At 37.4% G+C, this 22,737-nt stretch overlaps 1 protein-coding gene and 1 non-coding gene across 2 annotated transcripts; one reads left to right on the plus strand and one right to left on the minus strand.

The window, feature by feature from the left end:
- The first annotated feature begins 185 nt into the window (after nucleotides 1-185).
- Nucleotides 186-15,994, plus strand: LOC127804597 (uncharacterized). The gene is made up of 5 exons (XM_052341471.1): nucleotides 186-433; nucleotides 1,891-2,004; nucleotides 14,389-14,468; nucleotides 14,770-14,894; nucleotides 15,656-15,994. The coding sequence occupies exons 1-5, from the start codon at nucleotides 381-383 to the stop codon at nucleotides 15,725-15,727; spliced, it is 444 nt and encodes a 147-aa protein (XP_052197431.1). The 5' UTR covers nucleotides 186-380; the 3' UTR covers nucleotides 15,728-15,994.
- A 6,259-nt stretch (nucleotides 15,995-22,253) lies between these two features.
- TRNAG-UCC (transfer RNA glycine (anticodon UCC)) lies at nucleotides 22,254-22,325 on the minus strand. Its single transcript has one exon. It is a non-coding gene; the product is annotated as a tRNA-Gly (tRNA).
- Nucleotides 22,326-22,737: the final 412 nt, after the last annotated feature.

Below are 22,737 nucleotides of genomic sequence, written 5' to 3' on the forward strand. Positions count from 1 at the left end.
TATATTATTTAATTAAAAAATATATATATGACATCATCCGATTAGACCACTCCGATCCAATCGATCGAATTAATTGACACGTGACCTAATTAATAGTTTGATTCACATTTCGATTCAATTTTTAAAACATTGATAAAAACCTATTTCTACAAATAGCATTCTCCTTGGAGATGGCCTAACGCATTTAATTTACCCAAATCATTATCTTTTTCCAAAGCGGCCATCCGAACCGAACCAGGGGGCAATACTGTCTTGAAACCCAGAACCGTATCAAAAGAAGCCCGATTCGTCGATGCTCACAAGTCGCAAGGCGTAGACGTTTCTTTCTGTTGATTCGATCTACATTGCGAGGAGAAGAGGAACGACAAGGAAAACGAGTCATGTTGCTGGCTGTGCTGATCGCCAACTCCGAGGGCAACATTCTCGTTGAACGGTATTTTCTTGTTGCTTAGTTTTTGATATATCTGAGCGTTATAAATAAAATTCGTCTTGAAATGGTCTAATTGTGAAGATCCATCCTACTGGGAAGAAGTTAGGGTTTATGATGCGGTTACCGCCAGAGAATTACATGAATCCAGTTCTTATATGTTTGGTTTCGATTTTGCTAAAAAACTAAGTTATGCTTTTCTGGTTATTGAAATTTTGTGATTCATGGATCTTATTGGTATTTGTGGAAGGAAGCTGGTCCTTAGTTGGGAATATAGCTGACACAAGTACTCTTTCATAGGGATCTGTGATGCAATACATATAGATGCTAATATAGCATGCTTATTTTTATGCATACAAAATATGGAGTCCTCGGCTTGTTTTTCTTCCATAGTTTGTGCTGCTACATGTGGAATTTCAAATTCCTAGCGAAGTCCTACCGCCACACGACCTTTTTTCTTGTTTACAAACTCCTAGTTACTTAATTAGGATTTAAGTTTCAAGTATAACTGAAGTATTTTGACGTACAACACCATTGAAGAGAGGTGGGAATGAAATTTATATCAAATGAGTAAATAAAATGATATTCCAGCGTGCAGTATATGTAATGTAAGGGTGCCACCTAATGGCTAATCAATATCACTTTAATTAAAGACACTAACAGAAGGTTGTTTGTTTTTGGGGGGAAAACAACATGCTTTCTTTACTGAAGCTGCTTTGGTTAATTACACAATTATGAATTTCTCTCGTTTAAATAGACAAAATTTTTGTTGGTAAGTAAGCCTATACCACTTGGAACCTATTGATGGAGTAACTAAAGCTCACGAGACTTTAACTCCAAACCTCGGGCTTGCTAGCACTACCACCTACCACTAGGCTATTACTCTGAAAGATAGGTAAAATTGATATAATAATGTTAAGAATAACAATCCTAATTATTGGGAATATTTTAACAGAAGTAATATCTGTCTGACAATTCTGCACATACTTTTTGTTGAGAATAAACTCTGCTGTGTGCTTCTTTTGAACTCTTACATATTGTTAGTGTCAAATCTAACTTATTGGGTTCAATAAATAAAAGGATCGAACACAGTTATGCCTAATTGCTACTTCCATGAGTGCAGAAGCTATTAGTTTAGCTTAGCAAGGAGTTGCGTTATGTATCCATAGCTTTTAAAGCTTGCCAGTGGTAATTGGACCCTCCAAAAATGTGGCTGATAAGCTTCCTACTAACTTACGGGATGTTCCTCTACCAGTGAGACAATGCAGCTTTTCTGCCACATGGTGGGCTTGCCATAATTGGTGACCTTCAAATAGAGTAAAACTATTTCCATAAATCAAAAGGTCTAATTATGTTTTTGGCTTCATTCATTACATGCCACTGAGATGAAAAATGACCTTTACTGGAGCAGTTTCATGATGAGAATAAAATATACTACTGAATTGATTTATGTCGTTTCTTAGGTTCAATGGAGTTCCAGCTGAGGAACGTCTGCACTGGCGTTCTTTCTTGGTTAAGCTGGGAGCAGATAATCTTAAAGGTGTCAAGAATGAAGAGCTCCTAGTTGCTTGCCACAAGTATGTAGTATCCTTGTTATGTGTGATTCTTTTTATTTGAAATGTTGTGATTATCTTTGCTGTGTCTTTTACAGTAGTTGAATTACATAATTTCTACACCTTTTGCAGTTGATAAATTGTGTATTCTTGTAATCTGAAAAACTTTGATCAATGGTTGGAAGATACTAAATGGAGGATTTAGAATACCCCGTTACATTGTGCTTAGATGGAAGGGTTTGAAAGGAAATGATAAGCAATTAGATTGCTTGGGTACTCTTTTATGAAGGAAAATGAGGTGAATGAAGGACTTGGAAGGTGCAATAGGTACCATGGTTCTAAGACTTTTCCTTTCTCTTCATTTCTTCCCAATTTTGGGAGGAAATGGAGGTAAAACAAAGCATTTGATCTTTTAATATCTTTTAAAAGTCAATTATATCGTAAATTGTACAAGATGACTATAAAATTGCATAAAAAATTCCTTAATTATTTCACTCATATAATTTCTTTCTAACCAAACAAGTGAGAATTTTTTTTTTTTAACTTACCCTTATCTAACCAAACAAGAAAATGAATAAATCTTGTCACTTCCCTTCCTTTCATTCACTTTGCCTTATAATTTATACTTTTACTTTTGTCCATCGCAATCTAAATGTTAGATGTATAAAATATACTGATTGTATTTTTCTCAAGAGAACATTACAAGAATATATATATGCCTGCATTTACTTAAAGATAAATACTCTAATACTCCCATACTTATCATATTTAACACTCCTCCTCAAGCTGGAGCATATATATTGAGCATGCCCAGTTTGGTACAAATATAATTCACACGAGACCCTCTAAGAGACTTGGTAAGTAAATCAGCCAGTTGATCGTTGGAACCCACATATGTTGTAACTATATCCCCAGAGAGCACATTTTCTCTAACAAAATGGCAATCAATTTCAATATGTTAGTTCTTTCATGAAACACAGGATTAGAAGCAATATGCATAACAGCCTGGTTGTCACAGATCAATTGCATAGAGTTAACCTGTGTAATCCCTAACTCCTCAATTAATTGTTTCAACCACACTAGCTCACATGTTGTTACGGCCATTGCCCTGTATTCAGCTTCTGTATTGGATCTGGCGACAACAGTTTGCTTTTTACTTTTCCAAGAGACTAGGTTTCCACTCACAAATACACAGTATCCAGATGTGGATATCCTGTTACTAGGTGATCTTGCCCAATCAGCATCCGTATATCCCACAATCTGACTGTGCCCATGATTTTGATACAATACACCCTGACCAGGAGTAGCCTTAATATACTGAATAATACGGATCACTGCATCCCAGTGACTATCACAAGGTGAATCCAAGAACTGACTTACCATACTCACAGCAAATGAAATATCAGGACGAGTGACTGTGAGGTAATTAAGTTTCCCAACTAGTCGACGGTAGCGCCTAAGATCAGAAAGGGGCTCCCCCTGTCTCGGTAACAGCTTTATATTTGGATCCATAGGGGTATTTATAGGCTTACATCCAAGCAATCCTGTCTCCTCTAGCATATCCAAGGCATACTTCATTTGAGAAATATAGATGCCTTGCTTTGATCGAGCTACCTCAATACCCAAAAAATATCTCAAAGGACCCAGATCCTTAGTCTGAAACTGTTGGTGAAGATGTGCCTTCAATTCAGTGATTCCAACATCATCATCCCCTGTAAGTACTATATCATCAACATACACCACTAGAAGAATGTGGCGGCCAGACTGGGAACGATAAAAAACAGAATGATCAGCTTCACTCTGAGTTAACCCAAACTCAAGAACAACTGAACTAAATCGACCAAACCAAGCTCGAGGAGACTGTTTTAAACCGTATAAAGATTTTCGAAGGCGACACACCAACCCAAGCTCCCCCTGAGCAACAAAGATAGGAGGTTGCTCCATATACACCTCCTCCTGTAAATCGCCATGGAGAAAGGCATTTTTGATGTCCAGTTGATGAAGAGGCCAGTGAAACATAGCAGCAAGGGACAAGAAAAGGCGAACAGAGGAGATCTTAGCAACAGGAGAAAATGTATCGCCATAATCAAAACCAAAAACCTGAGTGTATCCTTTGGCAACAAGACGAGCCTTAAGACAATCAATCCGGCCATCAGGGCCAACTTTAACAGTGTAAACCTAGCGACAACCAACAATAGACTTACCCTTGGGAAGAGGTACCAAGTCTCAAGTCCCGGTGGAATGTAAAGCAGACATTTCTTCGACCATAGCAGCCCGCCACCCTGGATGGGAAAGAGCTTCGGGAACAGATTTAGGAGGTGAAACAGAAGATAAAGAAGAAATAAAAGCAGAATATCCAGGGGACAAATTATCATAGCTAACAAAATGGGAAATAGGATGGCGAGTACCTTTACGAAGAGCAATAGGCAAGTCAAGATCAAGAGTCGAAGGCGACGGACCGAAGGAGGAAGAACGAACTGGTACAAGGGATGAGTTTGGAGACGGCTCCCGCGGACTAACGACAACTGTCGGTGCTGGTTGGGCCACGAGTTGTGGACGCCGTTGATAGACCTGAAGATCCGAGCGATCAAGGCGAGAGGTAAAGGATGGTGGAGAGGGTGAAGACATTGGAGCTGGAGATGATGTTAGGTCAAGAAAAGGGATAGGCAAAGGTAACCCAACAGACACAGAATCGGAGATCGCAGACGAATAAGGGAAATAAGGAGATGACTCAAAGAAGGTAATATCCGCTGAAATAAAATATCGAGTTAATTGAGGAGAGTAGCAACGATACCCCTTTTGAAGGCAAGAATAACCCAGAAAAACACATTTGACGAAACAAGCGGATAACTTATCACGACCTGGAGCAAGATGGTGAACAAAGCACGTACTCCCAAAGATACGAGGAGGAAGAGAATATAAGTCAACTCGAGGAAAAAGAATGGAATGAGGAATCTGGTCATTAAGAACAGAAGATGGCATGCGGTTAATTAAGTATCATGCAGTTAAAACAGCATCGCTCTAGTATTGAAGTGGAACATGCATATGAAGGAGAAGAGTGCGGGCTGTCTCAATTAAATGACGATTCTTGCGTTCAGCTACCCCATTTTGTTGTGGGATTCTAGGACACGAAGTTTGGTGAAGAATCCCATTGGATGCCATATAAGATTTAAATGGGAGAGACAAATATTCAAGAGCATTATCACTACGAAGAACACAGATAGGCAAATTAAATTATGTTCTAATTTCAGCACAAAATGTAGTGAAAACTGAAAATAGCTTTGAACGCGTTTTCATTAAATATAACCATGTAGTCCGAGAGAAATCATCAATAAATGTTACAAAATAACGAAAACCGTCTTGTGAACTGACACAACTGGGACCCCATACATCTGAATGGACTACTGAAAAAGGAGAATTAGCACGTTTATTGACTCTACTTGGGAAAGGACTACGACTATGTTTCCCAAGTTGACAAGACTCACACTCTAAGGAAGAAATACTAGAGAGACTGGGAACCATCTTCTTAAGATTGGGAAGAGATGGGTGCCCCAACCGACAGTGGACTTGTAGTGGGGAAGTTGTCGTCGTGCACGCCACTGAAGAAGCAGGGAGAGACAGATAGTAGAGACGGTGAGACTCAAGCCCCGTGCCAATCGTCCGTTTAGTCCTCCGATCCTGCACAATAACAGAATCAAACGAAAAGGTTATAGAGCAATTAAGACTGCGAATGAGTTGATTGACGGAGAGCAAATTAAAGGTACATTGTGGTAAATGTAAAACAGATGATAATGGTAAAGTAGGAAGAGGTAATGCGGTACCAATACCCGTGACTGAGGCTTGAGAGCCATCAGCCAATGTAACAGAGGTAGAGATTGCGAAGTTTGAACATGAGATAGGAGAGAACGATTACCAGACATGTGATTGGTGGTACCAGAGTCGAAGATCCATGGGCCAAGGGAAGATGAAGACTTAGTAAAGCAGGCAGTAGGGTTACTAGTGTAAGCAAAGAATGTGACAGGTGAAGTAGCCTGTTGTGCTGCCCGGAACTGAAGAAACTGAGTATACTCCCCCTCGGAGATAGTCACTGGTGAGGAATCACTGGGTGTGATAGATGTCTGACCCTCTGAAGCGCCCACAATCATGTTAGCAGTACTGTCTGCGTGAGGTGGACGACCATGTAGGCGATAACAAGTCTCTCTAGTGTGACCAAGACAATTACAATAGGAACGATGGGGTCGAGGACGACAACCACCCCGATGACCACGATCAGTCACGGGTGTGGACATGGTGGAGCGGCTTGTGGATGAAGATGAAGCCATGACGCGGAAGAGCAGATCTGGGCGCACAAAAATAACAGATCTGGAGCAATGTCAGATCTGGGCGCACAAAAGTAGCAGATCTGGAGCAGATTGGATTATAGGACCAAAGAGAAGGAAGGACAGATCTGGAGCAATGTCAGATCTGGGCGCACAGAAGCTGAAGCTGTCACCGGAGTTGAAGAGGATGGCTGACCGGATCTGGGCAGGCGCGGCGGCAGCGAGGGCGAGCTCTGGGCGCGGCCGGAAGAGGATGGCCGGATCTGGACAGGCGCGGCGATGGCGAGGATGAGATCTGGGCGCGGCCGGAAGAGAATGGCCGGATTTGGATAGGAGCGGCGACGGCGGGGTCTGGGCGCGGCCGGAAGATGGTCGGATCTGGAGAATAAGAGCCGCGATAGCCGGATCTGGAGAAGAGTTGCGATGGCCGCGAAACCAGCGAAGCCAGTGGCTGATGAAGGAACCGGCGGTGATGGCGACGGCGGGCGAAGCGACCGGCAGTGATGGCGTCGGTTGACGGCGACAGCAGCGGCGACGGCGACGGCTAGGGTTAGGGTTAGGTTAGGGTTTGGGCTCTGATACCATGTTAGATGTATAAAATATATTGATTGTATTTTTCTCAAAAGAACATTACAAGAATATATATATGCCTACATTTACTTAAAGATAAATACTCTAATACCCCCATACTTATCATATTTAACACTAAACATTGTGTTATTGTTAATCTTTTCCATTGAAAAATGTTGCCAAGATGTATAGAATTTATTACTTGCTAAGATGTCTGATAGAATGGTCTAAATATAAAAGAAAGGATAATGTATATAGACTCCAAGAAAAAAGTCTATGACAGTCTAGTCTTCAGAGAACTCTTGTGGAGGGTGTAAAAAAATAGGGAATTGAAGTTGCTTATATATGGGTTATTCAAATATATATCATGAACAAAAATGTGTGTTAGGGCTTGTAGAAAAGACATTGAGACTTGCAATTATTATTGTATCTGTAGAAAATATGTAGTTATTTAGTTTTGAATATTCCATTTGAGTGTACAGTTTGTTATAACTTTATTTCTAGGATATTTCTTTTCCTTATTTGACAGTTTCTAAGTCATAACTGACTCCTATGGAGCAGTTACATCTGTTCCATATATATTGCTCTGTAAATTTTTAATGAAAGGAAGTTGATTTTCTGTCAAATTCTATAGCATTTTATCAACAATTTGCAATTAGTCCTTGCCTATTTGCTCTATTGATGGATGGGGGTTCATAAAAACATCTAAGAGAAGGTGTCTTGGTTTATTTTATTTCTATATGATATTATTTTGGTGGATGAAAGAAAAAATGATGTAGACACTAAGATTAAATATGGAGGAACACATTAAAGTCTAAACCCTTAAAGTTGAAAACAGAATATATAGAATCTAAATTTATTAAAATGGAATGGGGATGATATTGTTGTAAGACTTGAAAATCAAGTTATTGTAAGAAAAGATCAGTTGAAATATCTTGGATCAATTGTATAAAAAGAAGAGAGGATTATTGGGAATGTTACTTGCAAAATAAGTAAGATAGTTAAAATGAGGAAGTACTTTCAATATTTTATGGGATTGTAGAATTTGAAGTTAAAAGCAAAGTTTTTTATTGAAAAACTATAAGGCTAGCTGTATTTAAGAAAAAAGAAAGATCGATAGATGCATATGTAATTGTAAAGAGAAAAAGCATATCTTAGCAAAAAAGAAAAAGGTAGAATGGAATAAGTTTGTTATGAAAGAGATAGGTGTCAAGCCCTCAGATTATGAACTGGACAATTGAGGGAATTCCGATTGAATTCCAAGAAAGAAATGAATGTAGGAAAACAGATAAAGTGAGGGAGGGAGAAGAAAGAACAAGAGGGAATGAAAGAGAGAGAGAGAGTGAGACTTCTTTATTATTCTTCTTTGATGATCCTCCTTACTCCTGTGTAGGTCTCTTTGTAGAGCCTCTAGTACAATCACCCACCTAACTAACATGATAGCCAAACCACTAACTGTTTATACAATTTCAAATAGTTAGCCCCTAACGGCTTATACAAGGTAAATGCCACTCAATTAAAATCCTACCCTAGGGTCGTGACAAATCCCTACCCCTTCAAACAATTCTTGTCCCCAAGAATTGAAGACTATGATTCAACCAATCCCTACCTTCAATACTTGCTGTCGCCTTCTCTTCTCCTTACAGTTTTGCCCTTCCCTTTTGAGTAGTAGAAGTGTAGCAACGTTCACAACCTCTGGTTGTTCCACTGCTGCCTCAGTTATTCCTTCAAATACTTCAGTCGGCATAGGATGCAGCTGTGATTCCTTCCTGATAATCACTTTGCACTCACCGGTTTTTTCATGGGAGACTTCCTTATTTTCTTCTTCCTTTTCCCCTTCCATATTCATCAGCTGTCTCTTACATTGATGGCCGGGGCTAAATTTGTCTCCACACCTAAAGCATAGCCCTAGTTGTATCTTCTGCTCTATCAGATTACCTTTCATGCCATTATTATAGGGCTGTGCTTTGGCAACCTCTGGATTAGGCCTTGCGAGCAAAAACCTAGAGTTACCACCTCCGTACTGCCCGACTAATAAACTCGGCTTGTAGGGAACATTATGCTTCTTGAAAATGACCTCTAAGGTCATTTCTTGCAGCGTAGCTTTTTCTGCAGCCTGCCCTACCATCGTTGACGTTATCATCTTTACCATGGGTCGTAGCTCCTCTTTCAACCCACTCACAAAAATTGATACCACATACTATTCAGTAAGTTCGGGCTGAATTGTACATGCCAATGATCTCAATTCTTCGAAACGGGCAAGGTACTCCATCACAGTACCTTCTTACTTTAGCTTACTAAATTTTTCAATAATATCTATCATCTTCTTCTCGCCGAAGCGTTCATAGAGGCCATCCAAGAAAGCTCTCCAACCCCCTTGTAGCCCTCCATCTTGGACCCACCCTTGGTACCAAAAATATGCTACTTCGTTCAAATAGGCTGCCGCTAGAGTCACTTTTTGATCCTCCGTAGTCTGATAGAGATGGAAGAATCGTTCACATCGCCTTAGCCACCACCTTGGGCTCTTTCCCTCAAAAAGTGGTATTTCCAACTTCGGCATGGGTGCATGGTTGTGCGCCATCGGTTATACAGTTCTTTCCAGGTTTTCTCGAACTAACTACTGCTTCGCCTCCTCCATAACTCCTTCTGCGCTCGATCGATTGTTGTGATGCAGCCAGATCGGTGCCGACGCTTGTCTTGGTGGAAATTCCAGAGATAGCTGGAACTGGGGCAGAGAGGCCAACATGTTTAACATACTGTTGGTCATCTGCCCTTGTTGTTCCACAGTTTCTTGACACCTTTGGACCGATTCTTGGCATCTTTCGACTGTTTCTTGCAGTTTTTCTGAGGCCGCTTGCATGAGCTCCTTCCACTCGGTCAATTCCCTTGTTAGCAATTCGGCGAATGGGAAAAATTCGGAACGATAAAAGTACAAGTATTATTCGGTTTGATATATTTTAAATACAATAAAAAATTTGGTCAAATATTTGTCATTCGGAAAATATTCGGTAAATACTTAATTCGTGTTTAATACGTTTCAACTGAATAAATTTGGCAATAAAAATTCGGCATATTATATATATATACATAAACATATTCCTAATAAATAAAAAAACAACTCATTAAATGTAAAAATATAATTCTATATTTTTACCAATATTACAAAATAAAAATTATTAAGACATGATAGAGACATGAGAGATATGTATGAGAGGAATGAATAATAATATTCATTAATATTTAAAAATAACTAAAGGAGATGTGGGTGGAATTGGAAAGTGGGAAACTAAAAACAAGGAGACATGTTTCTTTAGTGGTGATTATAAATATATTAAATAATAAAACCATCATGAGCCATTAGTTATAGAGTAATGCTACATTCCCCCTTTAGGCTACCTTTTGGGCTATCTATACATTTTTTTAATATTTTTAATATTTAAATCATAAAACTAGTAATAATATATTTATAATACATTTTCTCTCGTAGTTTAGTTTAGTTTAGTTTAAATAATTTAATTTAGTTTAAATATTTTTGTAACTTAATAAATATTTTTCTTTTATCCAAAACAGCTTTCCGATTTTTCCTCCACGCGTCTCCAAATTTTTTCGCGGTGGTTATCATGGTATCATTTTGGAGATTTTGCAAATTGAACTAAAAGAAAGCATAAACTGAAAATACATAAAGTCATAATAATCAGATATCCCAAGTGACACAACATTGAAAAAGGCAATCATAAAATACACACATGGAATCCACAACGTAGTAATCTAATTCTCCATATGCTCATTAATGATTTCGGTTGAACACAACAGCTCCAAGCTCATCAATAGATTCAAGTTCTCTATACGGCCACTGGCTGTTGCTAGCGTCGACAAAGTTTGGATCATCCATGAAGAATGATCCATTTTCACCATATGGAATATGTTCAAAATTGGGTTCTGGGAGAACCCAATTTGGAACACCTTGCGGGATTGGACACGAGCTAGCAAACAAAAATTCCTGCAATAACGCGATCTAAATTTGCAGACAGATAACCTACTGTTGAGGGGTAAACATGTGAGAAACACAACCATATATGGGGTCGTGAAGCCTGGCTTGGGGCTTCATACCAGAGTGTAAATGCAGCCCAATAACGATCATTTTCCGGAAGTTGGGCCAGGAGCTTTGAAGCGTTATTGGCACCAAACACCTTGTGGATGGCTGCAAAATGATCAGATCTTTGATCATGGCAGAAGTAAGGGGCAAAGATGCACCATTGGATATATTTTTTCCTCAAGAACTTGTAGGCACCACATGGTGAACCGGATCCTGGCATGGTTTTTCTAGTTGCTTTGGAGTTTTTTTTTTGATTAGGTAATTGATTTATATCAGAAAATGGTTGATGTTGTAATGTTTGTGGCTTGTAGTAGATGGAATCAGCAATAGGCGATTATATCAGCTAGCTGTCTCCACCTTATAGAGAAACAAAAAGGTACATTCTGAGAGAGTACAACCTTTGTCAAGGGAGAATGGGGAAGGGAAAGAATTATCCTTGTCTTACTCCCTTTCCTTTTGTTATCCCTCATTCTTGTTTACCCATTTTCCAGATAGATCTTTCTACCTATAAAGATGCAAATAAGATCCAGGTGAAAGGGAGAGTGGTGAGATTCATGAGAGAAAAAGAAAAAGAAAAAGAAAAAAAGAAAAATAAAATAATAAAAATAATAATAGTAATAATAATAAAATAAAATAAAGATGCAAATGATTTGGGGCTCATCGTGAAATCGATTGAGGGAGATCGGGGATGTAGATCGGCAGAGAGGCGGCGAAGATGAAGGAGATGTCGATGTGGATCCGATCAGTGGGACGACGAAGAGATAAGACGACGGAGAGGCGGTGGAGATGAAGAAGATGGCGACGTGGATCTGATCGGTGGGACGACGAAGATACAAGACGACGGAGAGGCGGCGGAGATGAAGGAGATGCCGACGTGGATCCCATCGGTGGGACGACGAAGAGGCAAGACAACGGAGAGGTGGCGGAGATGAAGGAGATGCCGACGTGGATCCGATCGGTGGGATGACAAAGAGACAAGACGACAGAGAGATGACGGAGATGAAGGAGATTAAGAGAGAGGGGTTGGAGAAAATCGTGCCAAGAGGGAAGAAGGGTTGACCTTATCTGGGTTGACCCGCTTTTGTTTATTTATTTATTATTATTTTTATAATATTTTATTATTATTTATTATTATATATAATTTTTTACTATAAATGCCAATTTATCATATTTATTTAATAGAAAAGGTATAAAAATATGATAATATGTGACATTTTTTAACCACTAATCATTAAGTAGCCAAAATTTAGAAAAATAAATGTTGTATATTTATTTCATAACTTGTTTTATAAAACTTGTGAGAGAGAATGAGTTGGGGGGACGCACTCGTGAGAGGGAGAGAAAGTCTGTGAGAGAGAGAGAGTGAGTGGGGTGGGGGGGGGAACAGTAGGCTGGGAAAGTGGATTAAAATGCCTTGTCACCGGGCAATGAATTTTTCAGTCGAATTTTTAAAAATTGGTTTGATACGTGTTTTATGCTTCTTAAATTTAAAATGCGCGAATTAATCTCAATATTTTAAAAATACGCAAGTATAATACTTTTGATAAAAAAACGGAATAATTTGTGTATAATACGAGAATAATTTAGCGAATTGCTAATAAGGGTCAATTCTTCCCTCGTTTGGTGCAGGGCCTCTTGGGTATGATTCATGCTAAACTCCATGGTTTCCAACCTCGCCTCCAGTTGCCTCAAGCGTGTTCCTTTAGCCATCGCTTCTTGCTCCTCAATCGCATTGGGCCCACGATTGCTGGTTCTTCCGTTCCGCACCAGAACAACAGTTACCTGCTTCTTCCGATGCCTTCCTCGCCGCTTCTTGAAATGTGTTTGCTTTGGGCTTCCCTTACTTGTTTGGATTACAATTGTGAACCAGAAAATTACGAAATTTACCCCTTGCCTTCAAGACTTGACTGAGAATCATTACCCGTGATAGCCTCCCTAAGTCGTGACCTTCCTGAATTCAATACCCCTTAATTCAATGCAATTACAGTAATTGGGATCAAGATTGCTTGGAACACAATCGCCTCACCCCAAACCTATGTCATGCTTCAATCAAGAACGATTCTTGCTTTGAAATCACTCCTTCAAGATCACCCAATCACCGACCTCAACTGCAATTGCTGGCTTTGTACTTTTCATAATCACCGTAATGCACTACTTCTTGAATCACCACATGTGGGTTTGTTCAATTTTGCACCCAATATTTTCTAACTTTGCTTAGGCGTCTCTGCCGTCGGATCTACCTCATTGTGATGGCTTCCGCCAATTACTCCACAATCGGCTTGTTCGGCTTTGATACCACTTGTCAAGCCCTCAGATTATGGGCTGGACAATTGAGGGAATTCCGATTGAATTCCAAGAAAGAAATGAATGTAGGAAAACAGATAGAGTGAGGGAGGGAGAAGAGAGAACGAGAGGGAATGAAAGAGAGAACGAGAGAGAGAGAGAGAATTGAGGGAAATACGTCTTTATTATTCTTCCATGATAATCCTCCTTACTCCCATGTAGGTCTCTTTATAGAGCCTCTAGTACAATCACCCACCTAACTAACATAATAGCCAAACCACTAGCTGTTTATACAATTTTAGATAGTTAGCCCCTAACGGCTTATACAAGGTAAATGCCACTCAATTAAAATCCTACCCTAGGGTCGTGACAATAGGTCAAAAGGGGACATCTCTAGTGCATGAAGCTCCCCACTTTTTGAGTGTGATGGAAGTTATTTTGTACGCAATCTTACTCTCGCAGTCTTGCTTTGTAGAAAGGCTGTTTTCACAACTTGAACTTGTGATCCTCTTTTATGAATAAATAATTTTGCCATTACCATCAAGACTTACTCTAAAAAATTTGGCGAAGAACTCTTGTACATGACATAGAACATAATCGTTGATAGAGATTGATTGGCAAGTTAAAATTTACAGTCTATCCTGCCTAGTGACCCTATGATGGATGATTGAGGAGGTAGAATTTATGTAGCCAATCCCAATTAAGGCTTGTTATTGTTGTTGTTGGTGGTGGTGACATTACTTATGTGACGAAATACTCAACTTTGGAAACTTGCCAAAATATTTTTGTTTGGGGCATTAAATTAGTTTTGGAAGTAATTGTTTTTAGAAGTAAACTGACCACTAAAAATTGGTTTTTAGAAACTTTTTAGTGAATTTATCTGGTACACGACATGATCAATGAGTAGCTATTGCTGAGTCCTTTTTGAACGGTAGAATTACATTCCTCGTCTCTATTAGAGTTTCAGGAAAATAATAAACTTCAGCCCCATACTCTGCAGGTTTTATGCTGCACTGATCTACTTTGATTCATCTTTTTCTGCTTATACTCGATGGAGTTGTAGCTTGCATCTAACATATTATTTGCTAGATTCTTGCATTATTCTACCTGCACGTGATTGATTAATCCATTTTTTTCCAGGTCTGTTTATATTGTTTACACTGTGCTTGGAGATGTAAGCCTTTTTGTTGTTGGCAAGGATGAGTATGATGAACTTGCCTGTGAGTATATTCTGTATATCCTGTTCACAAGTCACACAAATTCCTGTGTGGATAAGGACAAGCTTGACCCCTTGACAATTTGATATGAAAGGGCGATGGCACTGTTTTGCTGAGGCAAAACAAATCAGTTATGTTGAACCCTACTTTTTAGTGGTATCATGATTGCACCCCCTTTATTTTGGCTCGCTGAGACACTGGCTGTGTTACCCTCTATGGTGACCAGGGCTGTGTTTAACATTTTATGTGTATGTCATCGAACGAGTAAGTTGGATTTCTTCTAATGTGGCTGGTTTCTGTCAAGTGGCAGAAGCACTTCATGTTATAACTTCAGCTGTGAAGGATGCGTGTGGAAAACCTCCAACAGAGCGCCTTTTCCTGGATAAGTATGGGAAGATCTGCCTTTGTTTGGATGAGATTGTCTGGAAGGTAAGGCATTGGATCTACACGTGGCTGGATCAGTTTACTTTTGGATCAAGACTGTATCTTCTTCGATTCATCCACTTGCGAAAACTGTGGTGCCAATTTTGCAGCTTCACTGGAATAGTTTTCAATATTAAACCAACTGGTGTTATTCCGTTGAAAAACCAGCACCGTAAAATAATTCCCTGCTTATGCATGGGGTGGCTTAATGGCTAATATTCATAGTCATTAGAGACAAATTCTTTAGATGCAATCCAGAAGCAAGTGCAGATGTCAAAGCTTATAATTTATGACGAAACATAAGGTGCTAGAGATGAATGGTCATTCAATAGAGACACTACTGTTTTGAAGCAATTTAAAAGCAAGTTTACAATCAAAATCAAGTGAAAGTATGCATGATAGAATAATGACCTAAAATCACTTGGATCACCTTCATTATGGGTGGCCCACATTACTTGTCTAGTCTAAGTGACAAACAAAGTAAACTTTTGTCATATATTTGTAGAGGACCACATTGTCGGTGGTTTCTTTTCCTTTGACATGATGAACCAGCATTTTATTTTGTTATGGCTCTTCGTATTAAGGAAAAAACACATTCTTAATTTTATGTAGGGACAAGAAACATGCTGTTCTTGCACTTTTTTGTTTTTTAAAAAAAGAACTGCCTTTTGTTTCCACATTCTTTTTTATTTGGGGGCTAAATTCTGTTTCCATATTCTACTTCCAAGTTTTTCATTCTTGCCTACTTTTCCATTTTGTGCTGAAAGGGTTTGCTCGAGAACACGGATAAGGAGAGAATCAAAAGGCTCATAAGGTTGAAACCACCAACTGAATTCTGAAGAAAAAGTTCGTCAAGTTTGTCAACCTATCTGTTGAAAGGGGGCGGTCAGAACTAGGCTTGTGCAGCAATTTTTGTATCTTGATGGTGGAGACATTCTGTTCTTCTGTATGTTTGTGTGGGTACAATTACTTAAATGCTATTTTCCGTGTATTTCGCACCTTGTAACTTGATTGGGGCATGATGCCTTGTTATTAATCTTAGGGTGTGTTTGATAGCATAAAAAATGTCACATTCAAAGAATTGAATTCCATTTTAGTGTTTGACATACTCTATTTTTCATAGAATTGAATTTCATGGTACAATCATTAAAGCATGTTTTTGCTTCTTTTTCATGAAAAATTCTATTTAGGGGAGATGATTTTTGTTTTTCATGTAAGTTGAAAAATGATTTTCTTTTCACCTAAATACTATCAAACACACCCTCGTGGGTTGAATTCACTAGAATTTTTTGTTTTTGTTTTTTCTCATTACCTAACGTTGTTTTATTATATCAAGAGACATCAACTATTTGCCAAAACAGGCGCTTCTACCAATTCTGCAGTACAAATGAAAGGTAAACGCCTTCTTCTCATGAACAATGATTTTTTGTTCGAGACTGTGGGCTGACCAAGTAAAATACCCATTTTTCTCTAGCTTAGTTTTAACATTGACCAAAAATCATGTTCGTTGATGTTGTTAAACCTCTTCCATTATGCCTCTCCTGGCCCTTTTATTTATGCCCAATATGCAGCCTTGTTTGCTTTCCAAGCTCTTTTTGGACTTCTTCTCTGTTTTAATTTTTATATTAAAAATTAATATAAAAATTAATTCTAATTGTGAGCTGAAACCCAGGACAACTCAAGTGTAGATCTGCCCCTGCTCTGGATTCAGCTTCAAATATGAATTCAGATACAGATCTGCTTACAAAGAGGACAACTGCCGATTGCAGTTGAATCCCATTTTCCTCCATTCATGGTGGAAGTGGGTAAATGGTTGAAATATTTGTACATCATAGTATATATATTATTTGTATGTAGAAAATGTAGGAATGCAGAAACAGCTATAAAAATTGGGTCTGAAGAACTGAATAAACTCTCAAATTGTTTAAAAAAATCTGTGTATGTGAGTCATTTAGATCGTGGAAACAAACGATTTTTATTGTGAGTTCGTTTTAATAGAGTAACTTAATCAATCAATCTGACTTTCACTATATAAACTAGGCAAGTTCATAAACTAGGTAAGTCTGGTTTCAATAATTTGATTTCAGTTTCCTAACAACTTTCGTACAATTTTTTTTTTCGTTCCATACGCTCGCGTCAGTTGACCTCTTATTATCTTCAGTGTTATAAGCACTTTCTTCACTTCAACAATCTTGAATATAATATGCTCTATAATCCTTCCTTCAACGGTACTCGTCGGCGGCTGGTGAGTATGCTGTACACGTATTTGAGTTCACTTTACAATAATACCCAACATACATAGATTTCTCATTTTTGTGGTGTTGTACAGTGAAGATGGAATATCCCCTGGATATGTCTCCAAGCGGTTAGAAAATTCAGAGCAAGAGAGGCGACACAGGCGATTCAGTTCAGATGCATCCCACATTTCACTGTGTATGTATTCATTACCTTTTCCAAATTCATTCAAGTCATCATTACTCGGCTTGCATGTTCGTCCCGCCACATCCACTACCTTTATTTAAAAAGAATATTTGCATAAAATTTTACAGATTAAAGTGACAAACACTATTCCCATTGACCCCTACTTGCTGTTAATTTAGGGATGAAAAGCAGGTGTCTTGAGGCCATAGGGAAGAGAAGAAGGAAAATTAAAATTCATGTAGTAGTGACTTTATTACTTTCATATATATATATATATATTTTGTTATTGTGATTGTGATTGTGTGTGTATACACCATGTACCCATAGGGAAAGAGTCCATTTATAATTAGAATAAGTATTTATTTATCACACTTGATAAGTATTTTAGTTTGAATATGGTCTACAACTAGGTCCAGATACAAAACAAGTTGTATTACACAATATAACATGTTCTGATTCAGGTGGATGTAATTTGGTATTCAATCAAATGCTAATAGACTGGTGACTCAAGACAGCACAGATTTGCAAGTGGAAGTGAGGTACTTATATTAGCAATTGGCCTGAGGAGGGTTAAAAAGGAAATCCTGATCAAATTTCTATGGTGTTTGTAAATTATTACACACACATTTGATAAATTTATTTAATGCATACTTTGAAGAAATAGTGTTATGTTCGCAATGAAAACAAATAAACTATTATAATCCGATTCTGTGAAACTTTATATGAGACTCTTGAAGATGACCGGGAAACAAGTTTAGAATGCTTTGCAATGAATCACTTTTATCAGAACAATGCCCTGAAGGAGAACAAAATTTTACTAATATGGCCGGGTTTGTTCTACTTCTCAGCCTTCTTGGAGGTACACACTGAGCAATATATATATATATATATATAATATCAGACATGACCAGTGCAGTCAGAAGAAGAAGAAGAAGAAGAAGAAGAAGAAGAAGAAAGTGGTTTGGCCAGGTATTTTGGTTCATTATCTCCAGCCATGATGATGATCACAATCTCTGATTCTGTGCTCTCTCTGTCTCTGGGCAAGCTCCCGGAGCTGTCCTCCTCCTGGGCTTCATTTGATGGATTGGATGATCGCTTTCTATAAGAGCAGGCTAGCAACAACAATGCCACTGTTATCAGCATCAACACCAGACCCATGCCACCAAAGAGGTATGGCATCGGAGAATTCCATTGAAAGCTGCTGCTGCTACTACTCATAACTATTCTCTCTCTCTCTCTCTTCTGTGCACTTATATGTTTGTGCCATGAGATGATAAATTTATAGGTGGTGCAAATGAACTCTAGACAAATTATGAAACTCCACATAGTGAGATAAAGACTAGATATGTTGTTGTTTTGTACTATGATGTCATAGCCATGGAATATTCTCTTTTGTGCCTTGAGAGATTCTAGCTAGTTGCTTACAACTTTTAAAATTACCATTTTGGCATTATTTATTTTAGTAGACTTAATTTTTGTATATAGATTTTTTTAGCTAAGCAAAAAGAGTAAGTTTGGATCTCAAGATGCACGAGTTGGGCCACCCATTAGCTTAATTAGGCTCAACAAGACTTTAAGCTTAATTAGGCTCAACGAGACTTTCATTCAAATCGAGAGCATACAATATCTCTTAATGGAGAACATACAATATCTCTGATCAGGCTTTAGTGATAGGGTAATTAACCTTTTTATGGTCCATCCTCAAACTTGAGATAACCTCATGGTAGGAGGCCAATCAAACCTGAGTAGAGGGAGGTTGCTCATGGAAAAATTCAAATAAAAAACTTTTCTTTGTACCCTTACTTAAAAGTAAGATAACCGTTATGTCACATGAGATGTTATTTTTAGTAACTCTTGCTCAAGAAAAGAGTGTTTGTATAATATTATATATATATATATAGAGTCGTGCTATAATGCCCGAATGATTGACACACAGAATGACCAAACAGAATGAAGTCCGCTCGGCCAAGATTCGATAGACTTCATTTAAGATGAAATCCGCTCAACACACTGCTATTAAAATTAAAATAAAAATAAAAATAAAAAATAAAAATAAAAAATAATTAAATTAATTATAATATAAAAAACAATTAAAATGAAATCCGCCTGTATAGCAGCAGGCGGACTTCAATTTGAATGAAGTCTGCCGCTGCTGGGCGGGCGGACTTCATTCGCCCAACAGCTCGCCCGTTGCTAGGCAAGCAGACTTCAACATAATTGAAGTCCGTCCGCCTGTCCAGTTTAGGCGGATTTCATTCATGATAAAGTTCATCCGATTTTATTTGGACGCGTGTTTCGAGATGAAACAACAATTTCAAGGTGAGGGTATTTTTGTCTTTTAATGCTTTTAGTCATCTTGTACGTCAACCTATTCAGGACCAAATAGCATTTTTCACATATATATTTACACACGTATATATAGCAAGACCAAGATCAAGATGTTCCCAGGACATAAGTTGGATGGCAAAAGGGCAAGTGATATATCGGTACAGTATAGTGGGTTGTTAGTTTTATTTATCTCTTACATATGCGTAAAACGCAGCTTACGATTTATCTTCTTCTGCATAATTGAGGACACGAATACAGAAAGACAAGCAATGATGGTTATCCCAAAACCAATACCAAGATTGAGAGATATCATGAATAATAAAGAAAATCTATTTTAAATCTCTTCCTTGAATCAACAATGTGGATCTCATCAAAACAAGTGAGATTGGCTACTTCAACTATAAAAAGATGACATTTTAATTACGAAAGATATTTTCAATAGCTACTTCTAAACTCTCTATTCTTTGATTCCTTTATTATTATTTTTTTTAGAAACTCCAGCAATTGTTAATTGAAGTAACGAAGCATCTGTTTTGAACATATTCAAAGTAATTCTTTGCCTGTTTTAATTTTAAAGTCTGTCAAAAAAATCAATCCAACTAAACCATAGCCATGTTCTCTGATAGGTCAAGGTGGTGAGGGTAATTATCACCCGAGAATTTTAGCTCTCAGGCCACTAGAATTATCACTCTTATATCCCCATGAATATCATTGTACACAAAAATATTACAAAAATGTTAATTTCCCCTTTTGACGCTAACACTCACAAAGTGAAAGTGCCACCAAAGTGTGAATATTAGCTAGACAATATAAATAGTCATTAATATATGATATAAACAGAACATCTATACAAAATTATCTGAGTTCAGGTCACGCCCATCAAACTGGTTCACCACTTGAAAATGTTTGCTAGTTTAAAGGACAAGCAATCGTATCTAGTTCAATGAACTCTTACACTTACGTGGTATTTGTTAATTAAGATATGTACTAAAAAAAGAAAAATATGAAAAACATTCTAGGCATATGTATTTTTTATTATATTTGTTAAATTTATTTAGTAATCATTAAAAAATAAGTCATATGACTTTTTATCTAAATTTTTTTAAATAAATTTATTTCTTCTTTTTTTGAATAAATTTATTTGAAACCTTAAAATTTGAATAAATTAATATATCCTCACAGCAGAAGGGTAAAATTACAGGGAACTAGAAGTACTTCACTTGCAAGGATTATTCCTAGTGTGCCCCTTGACTTGCAAGGAAAGGTGATTCATCCCAATCCCAATACCAACCATGTTTTGATGCATCACTTCTCCTAACCCAACCCTGTTCGAGATTTTCGATTCGAATATTTTTATTTTGTTTATTATTTAAATAGTTTTATGTCGTAAAATTTATTTATAAACTTAAGTAAGAGTGAAATTAATGATACTGTTCATAAAGTCTTAATTGAGTATCGAAGTGAATACTTCCACAATCATCATATCATTAGTTACTCTTCACATATTTTTGTGTTGATTGGCTACATTGACATTAATAGTTAAAAACATTAGCAAATACTCAACACTATTTTCAACCATCCCATCATTTATATCACACTAATTTCTAACCATTAGTATGACTGTTGGCAATCTTACAGTCATGCTAGTCCAACCATCACAAATTTTATATCACATCCTTTCTAGATGAATACAAGTGTTGGATTACTAGCTGAAATATAACCGTTATGTTGGTTAAATCTAACAGCTGCATTGATGGGAAGTATGAATTTAAATATATTATTATTCTTTGAATTTTGTATACCTATCTCGATCCATATTCCCTCTTCAGATTAAGTTTTATTTGAAATACTCAATCTCCATCAAATATAAATCTGAAAAGTTTTTCTACATAATAATTTATTTAAGACATTTAAAAAATAAAAAATAAAAAAAAATTGTGGATTTGGGCATATTCTAAAGTGTGATGATTTTGCAAAGACTTTGAAATGCTGAAGGGTTGGCTACTGGCAGTAACAATCAGCCGGCGGCGACCACGACTTGGGTAGTCGGCCATTCCACCAGTCCTTCCGTATCCAAGCCGTCGCATCCACCAACCGGCCCCTATATATCCACAACATTTTCCGGCCACCTTTTCAATCCTTGTTTCTCTGACCATCCCAAAATGAAAATTTATTATAATTATAAAAGTGTACCATTACCAGGCACGTTACTAATCTTTTACAATAAATATAAGAAAAAACCCACCCATCAAACCTTATCTTCAAAGAGTACTCCAATAAAGACTTAAATCCGGACACAGTTTGGGTTAATTCCCCAACCCACTTAAGTATTATTATTATTATTATTATTCGATTAGTATAATTAGTGGTGAATGTGTTGTTGTATCAAGTAGCTAGAGAGAGACCTGGACAAGAGTGCATGCATGTGCAGAGGAAAGGGCTTAGTGGAGATTATATATTATATGATTTCATTTGTCTCCCACTACTCACAATTCCAGACGCCAATTCTCATTCCTCATTCTTCACGTTTACCTTTTGACTTGCTCCTCTCTCTCTCTCTAACTTATTATTATTAACAAATAAAAATTCACAGGGCTTTTTTATTATAAAAAAACGTGCGTCTGCCGGGAGTCGAACCCGGGTCTATTGCTTGGAAGGCAATTATCCTAACCGTTGGACTACAAACGCTCGCATGGAACTAGCGGCTGGAAAATAAATATTACTTTGATTCCTTGGCCTCTTGAAGATCTACGCTTCAATGACACAGCTTGATGTTAAGGTTGGAATGGAGATTGGAGAGGGATGTTTTAATGCTGTTCTATTATTTTTTATTGACAAAATATATATTTTATTTAGATATTCAAAATTTTTTGTTATTGCAAAAACACTCATGAACTTATAATTTGAAGTCAATTGTATACGTCAACTTTTTGTTATTTCAATTAAAATTTTGAATTTATTATTCTTAATAAATTTGTTTAAACGTATAATTAATTGAAATTACATAATTTAAGAGTATAATTAAAATAACAAAATAGTTAAAGATACAATTAACTCAAAATTATATAGGTGGGCTTTGCTATGCTGCCCACTGCCAGGC

Source organism: Diospyros lotus, chromosome 6, assembly GCF_014633365.1.
Source record: "Diospyros lotus cultivar Yz01 chromosome 6, ASM1463336v1, whole genome shotgun sequence".
NCBI lineage: Eukaryota > Viridiplantae > Streptophyta > Magnoliopsida > Ericales > Ebenaceae > Diospyros > Diospyros lotus.